The sequence below is a fragment of the Perognathus longimembris genome, chromosome 21 (genome assembly GCF_023159225.1).
Source record: "Perognathus longimembris pacificus isolate PPM17 chromosome 21, ASM2315922v1, whole genome shotgun sequence".
In the NCBI taxonomy this organism is placed as follows: Eukaryota; Metazoa; Chordata; class Mammalia; order Rodentia; family Heteromyidae; genus Perognathus; species Perognathus longimembris.
Genome location: NC_063181.1, coordinates 897,384 through 912,579, shown reverse-complemented (window position 1 = coordinate 912,579; position 15,196 = coordinate 897,384). Strand labels below are relative to the sequence as shown.

General features: G+C 63.7%; 1 protein-coding gene across 2 annotated transcripts in view; it reads right to left on the bottom strand.

The window, feature by feature from the left end:
- The window catches only part of Myom2 (myomesin 2), a 60,463-nt gene that overhangs the window by 36,431 nt on the left and 8,836 nt on the right, over window positions 1-15,196 (bottom strand). For both annotated transcript variants that reach the window (XM_048330705.1, XM_048330704.1), the window contains exons 6-13: window positions 14,650-14,742; window positions 8,624-8,712; window positions 8,414-8,464; window positions 7,305-7,469; window positions 5,152-5,313; window positions 3,682-3,823; window positions 2,007-2,206; window positions 919-972 (exon numbers count right to left, since the gene is read on the bottom strand). In XM_048330705.1, coding sequence (XP_048186662.1) covers window positions 919-972; window positions 2,007-2,206; window positions 3,682-3,823; window positions 5,152-5,313; window positions 7,305-7,469; window positions 8,414-8,464; window positions 8,624-8,712; window positions 14,650-14,742 — 956 coding nt within the window. The remainder of the gene's footprint in view (window positions 1-918; window positions 973-2,006; window positions 2,207-3,681; window positions 3,824-5,151; window positions 5,314-7,304; window positions 7,470-8,413; window positions 8,465-8,623; window positions 8,713-14,649; window positions 14,743-15,196) is intronic.

The window sequence follows — 15,196 nt, the reverse complement described above, 5'->3', positions numbered from 1 at the left end:
GCTAGCCCTGCGCATTAACGGTCAGTCAGGGACGGTGTCCCGGCCCTGAGTTCAAGCCCCGGACCACGGGAGAGGGAAGGGGTGGGGGGCGGGACACTGATGAGAATTAAAACGTTTGTTTGAAGGAAGGCACTGGGCAACCAAGAACTAAATGAGTACAAAGACAGTAAAAAGTCCAAAACGGCTGGGGAACAATTCTTAACAGACAAAAGGAACAGGTTTCCACCTGGAAGGAGGACCGTTGCCTTTGGACCACAGACCCAGGGTGAGGAGGGAGCTCACCACTTAGCGGCGACCAGCGGTGAGCTCTCAGTTGTTTATGAGAATGGCCGCGAGATGGACTGACTTCCTAACAGTTCCGCCTTCACTCAAAGATCGAACTGTGTGCTTCACAAGAAAGTACTTTTAAAAAACTGTTTGTTCCCTTTCTACTTGTTAGATTTTTAAGCAAATGTTCCAGCCTCTGTTCCAAGATGGTTTTATTTGAATCTATCCAGGCGGTTAAAAATATTGGTATATCTAAAGTTCATAAGTAGCCAAGGTAATGAGGTCATATTTCATTAAAGCATTCATACTGCAAAAAAAATAACTTCTAACTCACTTAATAGCTAAAGCAAAAAAACAGCTTATGTTTAAAAATTAAAACTAAAAATGTAGAAAAAGGGACTCCTTCGTAGCAAGCCCTTGAACCCAGACACCGTTTTCTTAAAAACATAGCGTAAGATCTCATTCTCTCTCTAAAGATCTTTTAAAAGAGACCCAAGGAGACCCTGCTTTAAAATGACAAAGGGGAGCAGACCAACGCGGCAGGTCTTCTAGCCATCCCCGGTCCTCCCTACGTGGTGAGGTTAAGCCCACGTCCGCCTCTCCTCTGGAGCCACCGTCCCCAGTCCCGAATGGAGCAGGAGAGCTGCTCACCTTCAAGGTCATCCTGGTAGATCACGATCTCTTTCTCTCCCTCCAGACGAATAGCTGCCGGGGGAAAAGGTGATGCTGAACTTGAGGGCCAACACTCCCGAAAGGAGACAGTTCTCCTGATCTGGGGAAAGGTTGGAGCCGGCTCTGCACCGGGTCTGTCCAAGAGCCCTCGGGAGAGCGGAGTTGGGGTTTGGTTGCGTTCCCGTCCCTGCTCGGCACGCCTCTGCTCTTCACCGTGGTTTCCAGGAACCACAGGGGCAAGGGAAATAGAGTCGTCCACGTGGAGGCCCGACCCCAGTAAGGACCCAGTGTCAGGCGAAGTTAAGACGCAGACACACAACCGCCGCGGTGGCCTCCTGAGCTCACCGTGGAATTCCGTCACCGCACACGGAGGAGGCTCCCTTCCGTGCCTCCGCGCCGGATCAGTGCGGCGTGAGGGGCAGCCCGACCCCACGTGCTGGCGTGGGGCCCGGGGGAGACGGCCACCCCCACGCGCTGGCGTGGGGCCCGGGGAGACGGCCACCCCCACGCGCTGGCGTGGGGCCCGGGGGAGACGGCCACCCCCACGCGCTGGCGTGGGGCCCGGGGAGACGGCCACCCCCACGTGCTGGCGTGGGGCCCGGGGGAGACGGCCACCCCCACGCGCTGGCGTGGGGCCCGGGGAGACGGCCACCCCCACGCGCTGGCGTGGGGCCCGGGGAGACGGCCACCCCCACGCGCTGGCGTGGGGCCCGGGGGAGACGGCCACCCCCACGCCGCTGGCGTGGGGCCCGGGGGAGACGGCCACCCCCACGCGCTGGCGTGGGGTCCGGGGGAGACGGCCACCCCCACGCGCTGGCGTGGGGCCCGGGGAGACGGCCACCCCCACGCGCTGGCGTGGGGCCCGGGGGAGACGGCCACCCCCACGCGCTGGCGTGGGGTCCGGGGGAGACGGCCACCCCCACGCGCTGGCGTGGGGTCCGGGGGAGACGGCCACCGCAGTGGGACCGTCGTCCACTCGCTCGGCGGTAACGGTGCTCTTGGGACACACGCACACTGGGATCGCAGAGGACCGGGCCACGCCTGGAACTTGAACCCCAGCCGCCTACCTTGTAACCTTCTGAGGTCAAGAGGGTCGAGGGCGGCCACGGCATCGGAGACTCTGGAGGGGCGGCTGACGCCCGCGCTGTTGACCGCCCGCACCCGGAACACGTAAGACCTGCCTTCGAAGAGCCCCGTGACGGGGTACTTGCAGATCTTCACGGGGGCGTCGTTACACTGGACCCAGTTACTCGTCCCCACTTCGCACCTTCAAACGGAGGACGGGAAAGATGAGGGAACGCGCGCGGCCGCCCGCCGAGCGCCCCGGTGCGCCCCGCGTCCGCAGAGAGCCGCGCCGCGCGAGCAGCGACGCGCATGGGCAGTGTCGACCTGCATCGACACAGGGGGCTAGGCAGATGGCTTCCTGGAGACAGATGGTGTGGGCGCGGGGTGACAGGTGATGGAGAGGTGATAGACACACAGGCAGACAGACAGACGGACGGACGGACGGATGGACGCCCTCTGTCTACACCCCTGGCCCGTGTTAACTAGGGCTCACAGGGAACTCGACTTAAATCAGAAACGGGCGGTGCACAGGCCACAGTGAAGTCAGGAGATGTCCTGTACATTCTAGAAATTTCTGTTACTTCAGCACTTCGTATGAGGGGGAAGGACCGTGACGTATTCACTGAGGCAGTCAGTACACGAAAGAACTTCGACGATATACTTGGAAATATTAACAGATGTCCATGGACAACAGAAGGTAGTTTTTGGCTGGTTGGTTGGTTGGTTGGCTGGCTGGCTGGCTGGCTGGTTGGTTGATTGCTTTTATTTAAGTCAAGGTAAACATTGAACAGTTCACTCTGAACGTATCTCTGATGTGAGAAAATACTATCTCCTTGGTGAATCATTTAGCTAAACCAACAGCTTTGTTGGTGTTCAAAAGAGAACAAGAAGACACCAATATATTTTTCCAAGTAAGTACCTTATTTTATGTATTGTGTTGCACATATAACATCTTACACTGCTGCCAGGACCCCGCTCTTCTGTAGCCTCATAGACCACCCTCTGCCTCACTTCTGAACACATTTTAACTACAGTTCCTTCCAGTGCTTGAAATTTACATTTGAGGCATAAATTCTGCATCCAATCAACCCCTTAGTACTGACCAACGTTCTTTTCAGGCTCTGTAAGTTATACCAAGTACAAGGACTTAAAACTCAATTGGTTATTTAATAAAAAAAACAAAACACCTCTATTGGGTTCGATGAGCTGCATTTAGGCTCTAAGTCAGAGGTAAATTCCAGTACTTTGCTTTGGAGCTCCAATGTTTTTCACTGGAAGCCGGAAGCCCTGTTGGCAGGAGGGAAGGCCCGCAGCGTGGTGGCCGCAGTGACCTGTGACCTCCAGGGCCGAGGCACGGGGAGCCGTCTCCACGCAGGGGGCCCAGGCTGGGCCTGGGGGAGCGCAGCCCCTGGACCAGAGCTTGCCTGGGGCTGCTGACTGGACTTGCTCCTGGATGCCACGGGCCAACACCTCTCCGGATTCCGCCGAAGCCAGCCCGGTGGGGCTCCCCCCGACGTGCCGGTGCACCGGGTGAGAGTTACCACGCACCTGGTCAGCAGGGGTGAACAGCCACCCCGCCCTGCCTACCCCGGGCCAGTCAGGAATGCTGGGCCACGCGGCCCCGAGGGCGTGCACGGGGCGTGCACCGGGGACGGACGGCCACGGGCGGACACTCACCGGTCGATGAAGTAGCCGAGGACCGGGCTCTCGGTGGTCGTGTTGGGCGGCTTCCAGGTGACGATGACATAGTCACGGTTGGCGTCGTGGCACTGTAGGTCCATGGGAGCCCCGGGGGCCCCGGTGACCAGCGGGTCAGCGTCTGGGAGACACGTGTTCCAGTCACGGACAGCGCGACGTCCCAGGGAAGCCTGGCCGCCCCCCCCCCCCGGCTGTGGTGCTCACGCTCCCTCCGTGGCCTCCAGCCGCCCTCAGATCCGCTCGCGTGCCCTGGTAGCAGGGTGTCGGGTGGTCTGCGTGTATTTATGCACGGAAACTCTGAACATCTAATCCTCGAGGACGCTGCTCAGATCTGTTGTTTTCTCGTGATTGGACCCAAACTATCAAAGTTTACTTCTGAGTCCCACGTGACCACGACACAGCACGCAGTCGGAAATTGGCTATTGACAACGGCTGGGCCTTTTTAGTCCCTGAGGAATGTCACCTTAGACACCTTCCCGTTTCAGAGTCCTCACGACGACGGGAGATTAAACATCTTTCTGAAACGTGTGGACAGACGTCTGGGTTAACCTGTCTGCTCGTATCGCAGCCCGGTCAAGATCACAATGCCACTGGGCTTGAGCTTCAGGTTTTATTGCGAGGGACACAGAGGTCGCAGAGCCATTAGAACGAGAATGCATGGAGCGGGGTGCCTTCCACGTCTAAAACCTGTGTTTATCCGAGGGCCACGGCTGCTGGAAGCGTGACACACACGGGCGCACACGGGCTCACACGGAGGACACACACCGACACGCACAGCTCGGGACAGACGGCACAGCCTGGCAGGAGCCAGGGGGCTCAGCACACCCCACTGTCCCTCCGCAGTGACATCAGCCGCACCCCTGGAAGAGCCTGCACGGGGAACGGGGGTGCAGAGAAGGGCCCCTGGGGCCAAGAAAGGAGGGGAGCCCTTCCTGAGCTGAAAACGCAGAGCCGGCGGGCTCTGGGGGCTCCCACACGGTGGCTGTAAGAACTTGATTATGTGTGAGGCAAGCATTTAGATACGCTCAGACCCATGCACACGTTTGCACACGCATGATAGGTATTTCCTGTTCTGTTTTCACAGGTGCTAACTGATAACACGCAGGCCTGGAACGCCTGACTCTGCCTGGGACATCGTGATGTGTTTTTCTCTTCTCACGTGGACAGAGCGCTGTCCCCACGCTGGGCCAGGAACTGAGCCAGGGCGTGGGGTGACCACAGCGGACGGCGATCACAATGTCACCCTCACCCCAGTGCCCGGTGGCGGTGAGGATGAGCGGCCCGGAGGCCGGGCGCCTGTCCCTCCTAATTAACAGGCAGGGCTCCCGTGCTGGGCTCCGGTCAGGGAAGCGGGAGGGGCGGGACCGGGCCCCCGGGTCCCCCGGCCTCCCCCCGCCTCCGCCCAGGCCCGTCCCAGGCCCCGACGCACCGCCCAGGTGCTCAGCACACCTCGGACAAACAGGAAGGCGCTGTGGTCGCTGACGCCGCCCCGAGACACGATCCTCAGCGTGTACAGGCCCTCGTCGTCCTTGTGCAGGTGGCTGAAGCTCAGCGAGGCCTGGCCCTCCCCGAAGAACATCCGGGTCCACTTGGACTCCTTCACAGGGACGTCTGGAAAAGGCGGGGCCAGGGGCTGCTCGGCACCGACCCCGCCCCCCTGGGGCGGCACTCGCCCTCCCCACGCGCCCACGCCCACCCCATCCCAGACAGCCAGGAGAGACCACGGCCTCCGCTGCCTCCACGGTCTGAAGCCTGCTTCACGGGCAAAGCCCACCCACGAACAAGGCACACAAGGACAGCGCAGCCACGGCCTGGGGTACACTCAGCCGTGGCCTGGGCGGCCGTGGCACTCACCACCACAGTACACTCAGCCGTGGCCTGAGCAGCCGTGGCACTCACCACCACAGTACACTCAGCCGTGGCCTGGGCGGCCGTGGCACTCACCACCACAGTACACTCAGCCGTGGCCTGGAAGCCGTGGCACTCACCACCACAGTACACTCTGCCGTGGCCTGGAAGCCCGTGGCACTCACCACCACAGTACACTCGGGTGTGGCCTGGAAGCCCGTGGCACTCACCACCACAGTACACTCTGCCGTGGCCTGGAAGCCCGTGGCACTCACCACCACAGTACACTCGGGCGTGGCCTGGGAGCCCGTGGCACTCACCACCACAGTACACTCGGGCGTGGCCTGGGCGGCCGTGGCACTCACCACCACAGTACACTCTGCCGTGGCCTGGGCGGCCGTGGCACTCACCACCACAGTACACTCTGCCGTGGCCTGGAAGCCCGTGGCACTCACCACCACGGTACACTCGGGTGTGGCCTGGAAGCCCGTGGCACTCACCACCACGGTACACTCGGGTGTGGCCTGGAAGCCCGTGGCACTCACCACCACAGTACACTCAGCCGTGGCCTGGAAGCCCGTGGCACTCACCACCACAGTACACTCTGCCGTGGCCTGGGCGGCCGTGGCACTCACCACCACAGTACACTCTGCCGTGGCCTGGAAGCCCGTGGCACTCACCACCACGGTACACTCGGGTGTGGCCTGGAAGCCCGTGGCACTCACCACCACGGTACACTCGGGTGTGGCCTGGAAGCCCGTGGCACTCACCACCACAGTACACTCAGCCGTGGCCTGGAAGCCCGTGGCACTCACCGTCACAGTACACTCGGGCGTGGCCCGGGAGGCCATGACACTCACCACCACAGTACACTCGGGCGTGGCCTGGAAGCCCGTGGCACTCACCACCACAGTACACTCGGGTGTGGCCTGGAAGCCCGTGGCACTCACCACCACAGTACACTCTGCCGTGGCCTGGGCGGCCGTGGCACTCACCACCACAGTACACTCTGCCGTGGCCTGGAAGCCCGTGGCACTCACCACCACGGTACACTCGGGTGTGGCCTGGAAGCCCGTGGCACTCACCACCACGGTACACTCGGGTGTGGCCTGGAAGCCCGTGGCACTCACCACCACAGTACACTCAGCCGTGGCCTGGAAGCCCGTGGCACTCACCGTCACAGTACACTCGGGCGTGGCCCGGGAGGCCATGACACTCACCACCACAGTACACTCGGGCGTGGCCTGGAAGCCCGTGGCACTCACCACCACAGTACACTCGGGTGTGGCCTGGAAGCCCGTGGCACTCACCACCACAGTACACTCTGCCGTGGCCTGGAAGCCGTGGCACTCACCGTCACAGTACACTCTGCCGTGGCCTGGAAGCCGTGGCACTCACCACCACAGTACACTCTGCCGTGGCCTGGAAGCCGTGGCACTCACCACCACAGTACACTCGGGCGTGGCCTGGGAGGCCGTGGCACTCACCACCACAGTACACTCAGCCGTGGCCTGGGAGCCCGTGGCACTCACCACCACAGTACACTCGGGTGTGGCCTGGAAGCCCGTGGCACTCACCACCACAGTACACTCGGGTGTGGCCTGGAAGCCGTGGCACTCACCACCACAGTACACTCGGGCGTGGCCTGGGAGGCCGTGGCACTCACCACCACAGTACACTCTGCCGTGGCCTGGAAGCCGTGGCACTCACCACCACAGTACACTCTGCCGTGGCCTGGAAGCCGTGGCACTCACCGTCACGGTACCACTCGGCCTTTGGCTGCAGTCTCTTCAGGTCTGGTGTCACCAACAGTGTGCACTTGAGGGTAACAGTCTCCCCTTCTCTTCTGAAGGTGACCCCAAATTTCTCCAGGAACTGAACATCGAAGTGCGTGTACGGAATCACAGACGACAGGGGCACTGCGGGGCGGGGGCAGACGTGAGCCCGGCAGACGGTGCTTGTCACCGGCATGTGACACTCACGCGAGGGCTGTCCCCGAGTGTCTGTGCCCTCGCACGTGTGTGCAGTGCGCAGGATGCGACACGGGGCCTCCCATCAAGGCAAAGCAAAGCCTCCCGGGAACCCCCAGCCCCTTCTCCAGTCCTAAGCTCACTCCATAAACCGCGAGCAAACACCACCAGGGGGTCCTCAAGCCCCGGTCCCGGGGGTCCCGGCATGGTGGGCCTCCTCCTGTCCCCGGCCCAGGCGCAGAGGCACGCCTGGGACAGAGCCACCGTGGGGCAGCGTGGCGGAGCCGTGGACAGAGGGGAGCGGAGGGCGGGCCGGGAGCCCGGGAGGCGGGTCCCACGCGGAGGCAGTGGTCCCGCAAGGACACCGACGCCTCCCTGTGCGCACCAAGTGCCGCCCGCTGAGAAAGACCAGGGCTTCCAGAGACGCCCACCCTCACCACAGACGTGGAGCCCACCGCCACGCCGGCCCGGAGCCCGCCAAGTCTCCCTGAGGGGTGGCTTGGCCAGCGTCTCAGCGCACCAGTCCGTCATAAATGACAGGGGAACACACGGTCACCTTCTAGTACCAGCTACGAAAATGTGGACCGTTCCTTAATATTTGAACCAGGAAGGGTGGTACACACTGGTAATCCTGGCATCGGGAGGCAGACACGGGGGGGATTGGCATTTTGAGGCCAGTCTGGGCGAACTTAGTGAGATCTCTTCTCAAACACAAAAATGAGGCCCGCGAGGCAGTGACTCGCACGGTAGAACACGAGCGTAGAAGGCGTAAGACCCGGGACTCAACTCACAGAAACTAGATAAAGAGAAGCTTGGGCATTGGAACACATGTTTTCATGGCGTGCAGTGTCACCAAGCGTGGCTGTGCACACAAAGGAAGCAAATCCACTCACGTCCGATCGGGAGTCCCACGGAATGGAAGGGCTCCTCGTCCCCCCGGAACCCTGTAGGACAGCTGCGTGAACATGGCGGCGAGGAAGGGGCAAGGGCCAGCCTCCCGCCCCCGGCCCCGGCCTCCCCCGCCCCGGCCTCCCCCGCCCCGGCCTCCCGCCCCCCGCCCCGGCCTCCCCAGCCCCGGCCTCCCCCTCATGCCAGATACGCACGTCTCACCACCACCGCGGCGTTGGTGGACGCTTGGCCGTGGGCGTTGGTGGCCACTGCCGAGTAGGTGGCTGTGTCGTCGAAGTCCGCCCTTGGAGAGAAAACGCCAGTGTGGGGGCGGCCCTGGCAGAGCCAGTGACCTGGGCCTGAACAAAGCCATTCCCCGAAAGCACCGCGGGCCTGGCGCGCTCAAGAACAATGCCAGCTCTCTCCTGGGAGGGCAGGCGGCACGCGGCATTAATTATAGACACCGATGAGCAGCGCCGGAGCCCAGGCCGCCCACGGCTCTGGCTCTGAGAAAGAGAAGATAAAAGCACAGGTGCCGCCTGGCCTCCCTGGCCCTGTGTTTGGCCTCCGCAGAATCCGCGGCCTCGCCCTGCTCCTGTGGGACAGACAGGCCACGCGAGCCCCTGCTCGCTCCATGAGGAGCAAGGAGAGCGGACCAGCCCGGTCAGCGCAGCCCCCGAATCCCTACCAGCTGAGCAAGAGCCAGCTCCCAAACACCCAGGGCCACGGCTTGAGCCCCGTGGCCCTGGAACCTTCCATCAGGGACCGTGCCACACACTTGGCCTCAGCGTCCCCGTGGCCGTGGAACATGTGGGCCACCGAGTCACCCACTGGAGGACACACTGGAACACCTGGGACACGGAGTCCCCCACTTGAGGACACGCCTGGGACACGGAGTCACACACTCGAGGACACGCCTGGGCCATGGAGTCACACACTCCAGAACACACTGGGACACAGAGTCACACACTCGAGGACACGCCTGGGCCATGGAGTCACACACTCCAGGACACACTGGGACACGGAGTCACACACTCGAGGACACTCCTGGGCCATGGAGTCACACACTCCAGGACACACTGGGACACGGAGTCACACACTCCAGGACACACTGGGACACGGAGTCACACACTCCAGGACACACTGGGACACGGAGTCACACACTCCAGGACACACTGGAAACCCTGACCCCCAGGACAGAGCTGCTGAATCCAGAGCTGCTTCGGGGACCTGCCTCCCTGGGGACAGGGACTCTGTGCTCCTGTCAGCGCCACCTGCTGTCCCCCTGTCTGTCTATTCTGTGTTGTCTTCCATCCCCCAGTGTGACGCTGCCGTGTCTTCGTAAACGCCTTCTCCAAAGGGAAACGCACTCTGGGATCAGCCCTAAGCCGTCCTCTACCACAGCCCTGCCACGCTGGTGGGGGGGAGCAGGGTGCCCAGGGCCCCTGGGCGTCGCTGGGCGTGTGGGAAAGCCAGCGCAGACCCACAAGAGGCAGAGCAACCTGCAGCCACCGCGACATCACGCTCACCTGGCCTGGACCCCTCAGGGACACGAGCCACAGACACCAGGCTCTGGACACGGAGAGCTGCTGAAAGCCCAACGCCGCCACCCAGCAGAGCAGAGGCCACGGCACACCGAGGACGGGGGGGCAGAGGCCACGGCACACCGAGGACGGGGGGCAGAGGCCACGGCACACCAAGGACGGGGGGCAGAGGCCACGGCACACCGAGGACGGGGGGGGCAGAGGCCACGGCACACCGAGGACGGGGGGGCAGAGGCCACGGCACACCGAGGAGCACGGAGGGGGCAGAGGCCACGGCACACCGAGGACGGAGGGGGCAGAGGCCACGGCACACCGAGGACGGGGGGGCAGAGGCCACGGCACACCGAGGAGCACGGAGGGGGCAGAGGCCACGGCACACCGAGGACGGAGGGGGCAGAGGCCACGGCACACCGAGGACGGGGGGCAGAGGCCACGGCACACCGAGGATGGGGGGGCAGAGGCCACGGCACACCGAGGACAGGGGGGGCAGAGGCCACGGCACACCGAGGAGCACGGAGGGGGCAGAGGCCACGGCACACCGAGGACGGGGGGGCAGAGGCCACGGCACACCGAGGACGGGGGGCAGAGGCCACGGCACACCGAGGACGGGGGGGCAGAGGCCACGGCACACCGAGGAGCGCGGAGCAGCAGAGGCCGGCTCGGCACAGCCCCCCCACCGTGCCCAGCCCCCCCCCCGGGGAAGGAAGGTGGGGCGGTGCCACCTGACGCATTAGCACCCATTAGCTGGTCGTGAACCCATTAGCACTCGGTGCTCAGCGCTGGGCTGTGCATGGGCAGGAGGCGGCTCTGCAGCGCGCTGCCCTCCACGCCCAGGGCACGCCACACGCGTGTGCACAGAGGATGCCCCACCGCGTCCATCGGGGTGCAAGAAAGCCCGGGCAGAGCCACCACCCCAACGGATGGAGGGTGTGGTCTGCAGAGTGGGGGCAGGGCTGGCCTGAGCCTCTCCTTCCCCTGCCCCTCTCCTTGTGGCTCCCGCACACGGCAGGCAGCACGCTGGGGCGGCGCTCTGCACGCCACGTGCACACGGACCCGTGAGGGGGAAGGAGCGGGGTGCGCGTCCCCGGCCGGGGGCAGGGCGGGAACGGGGAGCAGAGGCGGACCGGCGGGCGTGGAGACCGCCCAGCTCCGCCTGCTGCCTGCCCGCCCCAGGCCGCCAAACCCAGGCTAATTCCAGCCTTGACTTCAGGCGGCAGGAACCCGCCAGGGTTTCGCTTTCTGCTTGGATGGGTTCCCAGGACAGGAAGCGGCATTGCTTGGGTCTCCATTTTGATCTCAAACGTCCACGGGTTACTTTCGCCTCCCAAAGTCTCCGCGTGACCTTCCCCCAACACAAGCCCTCGGAAGCACTGCCTGGGGTGAGAGCTCGGAGGAGCCCCCCCCCACCGGCCGTCAGCACCGCATCCTCCCACGCGTGCCCCCACGGGGTGCCGTGGGCAGGGTGGGCGGGGTGTGCGGGGCAACGCAGCACAAACCAGAACTCACGGCGCCAACTCCACAAAGAAAATACCAGAAAGGTTTACCTAAAGCCAGTTTGCAAGGAGTAGCCTAGGGGGCTGCTGCTAATGAAACCAAGCCAGACAGACTGTTCTAAATCCGCTCTCCTGAGCAGTCTGAGAGCAACCTAAAACCTCCTTGAAGAAACTGGGCTCCCAGCACTGGTCCCAAGAGAAAAGCTCGGGGCCCATAAAATGGTGTCAAATGCATTTTTAAATCCAGAGGCACCTCAGGGAGTGCTTGCTCTGTGGCGCTTTAAGAATTCCGCTTCATCAGCCAAAGAATATTCATGGGAACAAATGTCACCCCAGCCAGGGCTAGGGGAGCCTAGCACATTCCACACCCCAAACACAGCCGGGTCAGATGACCCAGGCTCAGCACTTCAGAATGAACAGCTGAGCTGAACCAGAACTCGTGGGGCTTCCCCCTGCTCCTTTCCTGAAAAACGATCATGTTCGATCTCATAGGAATGAGAATCCCGAGACGTGCATGGCTCCTGAGACTTTGCTTTTCCCCAGGTTTCTCGGCCTGGCCTGCATGCTTGGGCCAACCGTGGGCCCGTCCCAGGGACGTGCAGATTCGACCCCGGCCTCCCGGGAGCCGGCTGGGCCTCTGCACAAATCCCCTTTGTGTGCGTGATGTCAATCCCAACAACATGCGGACGTGCACATGTCACAGTTCCAGCGCAAGTGTCCCGTGTGCTGAAAGGCACTGCGCCAGTGATCACAGCACACTTTGGAAGCGGGCACCTTGCTAACTCAGCCTGATGTCCGCGCCTCTGCTGTGGAAGTGGGCAAAGGCACGCGTCCTCGGTGCAGACACTGACGGGGACGCCCAGGGTCGGAGACGGAGCGAGAGCGGCCCACGGCTCCCCTCCACGGAGAGACCGAGGGGAGGCCCGCCCCCCGGAGAGCGCGTGCGTGCCCCCGCCCGCCCTGTCCTGGCGTCCTCACCCGGGAAGGCCTGACTCTGACACCACGGCCCGGAGGCCCCCCCCACCCCCCGCAGCTCACCAGCCATCCTCACCAGGGCCCTGGCGCTGCAGAATGTCAGAGGATCGTCCTCCATGAAAGCCAGGTGCCGCCCTCGCCCAGCCCCCGCCGCCTGGGCCCTGGGGTTTCGGGCCACGTTTCCACTGCCCGTCCACCCCGCAGCCTCCAGCCCCTCTGGCCAGTGGGGGGGGGGGCGCCTCTGCCGGAGACCCCGCAGCTGGCCCGGCGCACCTCACTGTCACACCTGATCCCAGGACGTCCCAGGACCATGGGCCCTGGACCCCGTCAGGCCCTGCTGGCGACTTCCCTGCGTGCTGCGCTGTGCCCGGAGACCCCGCGAAGGGCGGGGGACCGAGCCTGGCTCCAGCAGCCACGCGGCCTCGCACACGCGGCCTCGCACGCGCGGCCTCGCACACGGCCTCGCACACGCGGCCTCGCACACGGCCTCGCACACGTGGCCTCGCACGTGCAGACTCGCACACGGCCTCGCACACGCGGCCTGACACACGCGGCCTCGCACACGCGGCCTCGCACACGCGGCCTCACACAGGCGGCCTCGCACGCACGGCCTCACACACGCGGCCTCGCACACGCGGCCTGACACACGCGGCCTCGCACGCGGCCTCGCACACGCGGCCTCGCACACGCGGCCTCGCACACGCGGCCTCGCACACGCGGCCTCGCACGTGCGGCCTCGCACACAGCCTCACACACGCGGACTAGCACACGCGGCCTCACACACGCGGCCTCGCACACACGGCCTCACACACGTGGCCTCGCACACGTGGCCTCGCACACGCGGCCTCGCACACACGGTCTCACACACGTGGCCTCGCACACGCGGCCTCGCACACGTGGCCTCGCACACGCGGCCTCGCACACGCGCCTCACACACGCGGCCTCACACACGCTCCAGGAGCCCGCGGTGTGCCCACCCTGGGGAGCTTGACTCGGGCATCCGCCCAGAGAAGCACACTGCCCCTCTCGGGTTTGAACGGCGGGCTGCCTTCGACCTCCTCCTCCATGGGGTACGCAGGGAGGCCCGGGCCAAGAGAGAGGGGTCAGGTCGCTGCCACCGGGGCGGACGGGGTCACGCGTGGCGAGGGCCGCACGGCGCCGGAACTCGGGGGAGGCCCCACCCGCCCGGCGCCGCGGGCCGGTCTGCCCGGGGAGCCCAGGAGAGAGCTGGCCCGCGCCGTAGGCCCAGCCTGAGGGAAGAGCGGGCGTTCGGACGAGGCGGTGGAGAAGCAGGAGGTGAGGAAGCCTGGGGAGAAAACCCGGAGGAAAGCTGACCCGGGCCACTGCGATGGAGCGGTGGGGGCTCCGGACTTAGCTACCGGAGGCACCCAGGCCCTTCCTGGGCAGGAGACCTGTGAGGCTGCCCTAGCGCAGACCCACGCACAGCCGGCAGGGCCCCTGGTCTGCAGGGAAATCGAGTCACTGTGTCCTGTGGTGAGCAAGAACCCCACTCAGTCAGCTTACCCAGGCCCCCTCCCCAGGTCTTCTCTGCTCCTCGATCCCATTTGCTCCCCATCCCGGACCCCTGGCTCTCGCTGGGCTTGGGGCAGGGTCCCCTTCTCCCCCACACAGAACGCCTTGGCGTGAAGCCTCAGAGGGATTCTTAACAAAACCCAGCCTGTGGCAGGTCGGCTCCCCTCGCGGCTGGCCGACACGGGAATTGCACCAACCTTCTGCCCGAGCTGGACTTCAAACGCCTTCTCAATCTCCGCCTCGAGCCACCCCACCCGCAGAAAGTATTTTTAATTAACCAAAAAAGAAAACGCGTTTCGTGACAGCAGCTATCTGGGCAAAGATATGGAGAGAACAAATGTTTGTGCCTGCGTCTGTGTGGATATCGGTCAGCCCGTGTCTTTGTGGGTGTGAATCTGTCTGTGTCTGTCCGTGTCTCTGAGGGTGTCAGTCTGCCTGTGTCTGTCTGCGTCTCTGTGGGTGTGTGTCTATCTGGACACGTGGAGGTCTGGGTGCCTCTATGTCTGTGTGGCATGTGTGCTTCTTCCAGCCCCTCTGAGAAGTACAGAAGCCTCGCAACCCAAGATGGCCTTGAACTCCGGCTCGTGCTGTCTGCATCTCCAGTGCTCAGATGACACAGGCCCCACGCTGGCTCTGCCCTCTGTGGGGTTTGACGTCAGTGGGGGGCGGCATTCCCGGCTGGCGCCTGGGCCTTACCTGTGGATCTCCAGTGTGTGCACCCCGTAGTTGCTCTCGATCCTGTACTTGCCTGGCTCGCCCGCCTGGCAGATGAGACTTCCGTCTTTGTACCTGGTCAAAGGGAACACACACTTTCACCCACGGGCAGGTCTGTCTTTGCAGCTTTGTCACGGCACCATTTCCGCCTCGGATCAAGCCTCTGCCCCTCTCCTTCTCCTCCCCAGAGCCCTGGGGCTGCAGTGCCCGCGAGAGACTCCGCCTGTGGTTCCTGAAGAAGACGCCCGCGCTGCCGAAGCCATCTCGGCAAGCCCTGCAGACATCTGCTGGAACTTTCTGGAAATTCAGAAGTTATGCCAGCTTGTTTTCACCGTCCCGAGACCAGCCTCGTGGGTCTCGCACACAGAACCGGCCACGTGCCACGCGCGGGCCATGTCTGGGACAGGGATCACCTCAAGAACCGACGTTTAAACACACTGCGAAAGGTTCTGAGAAGCGGGGTGAACCCGTGCCCTACGGGTACGACAGCAGCACCGTGCCAGGCAGGGGCTCCTCGGTGCTACGCCCA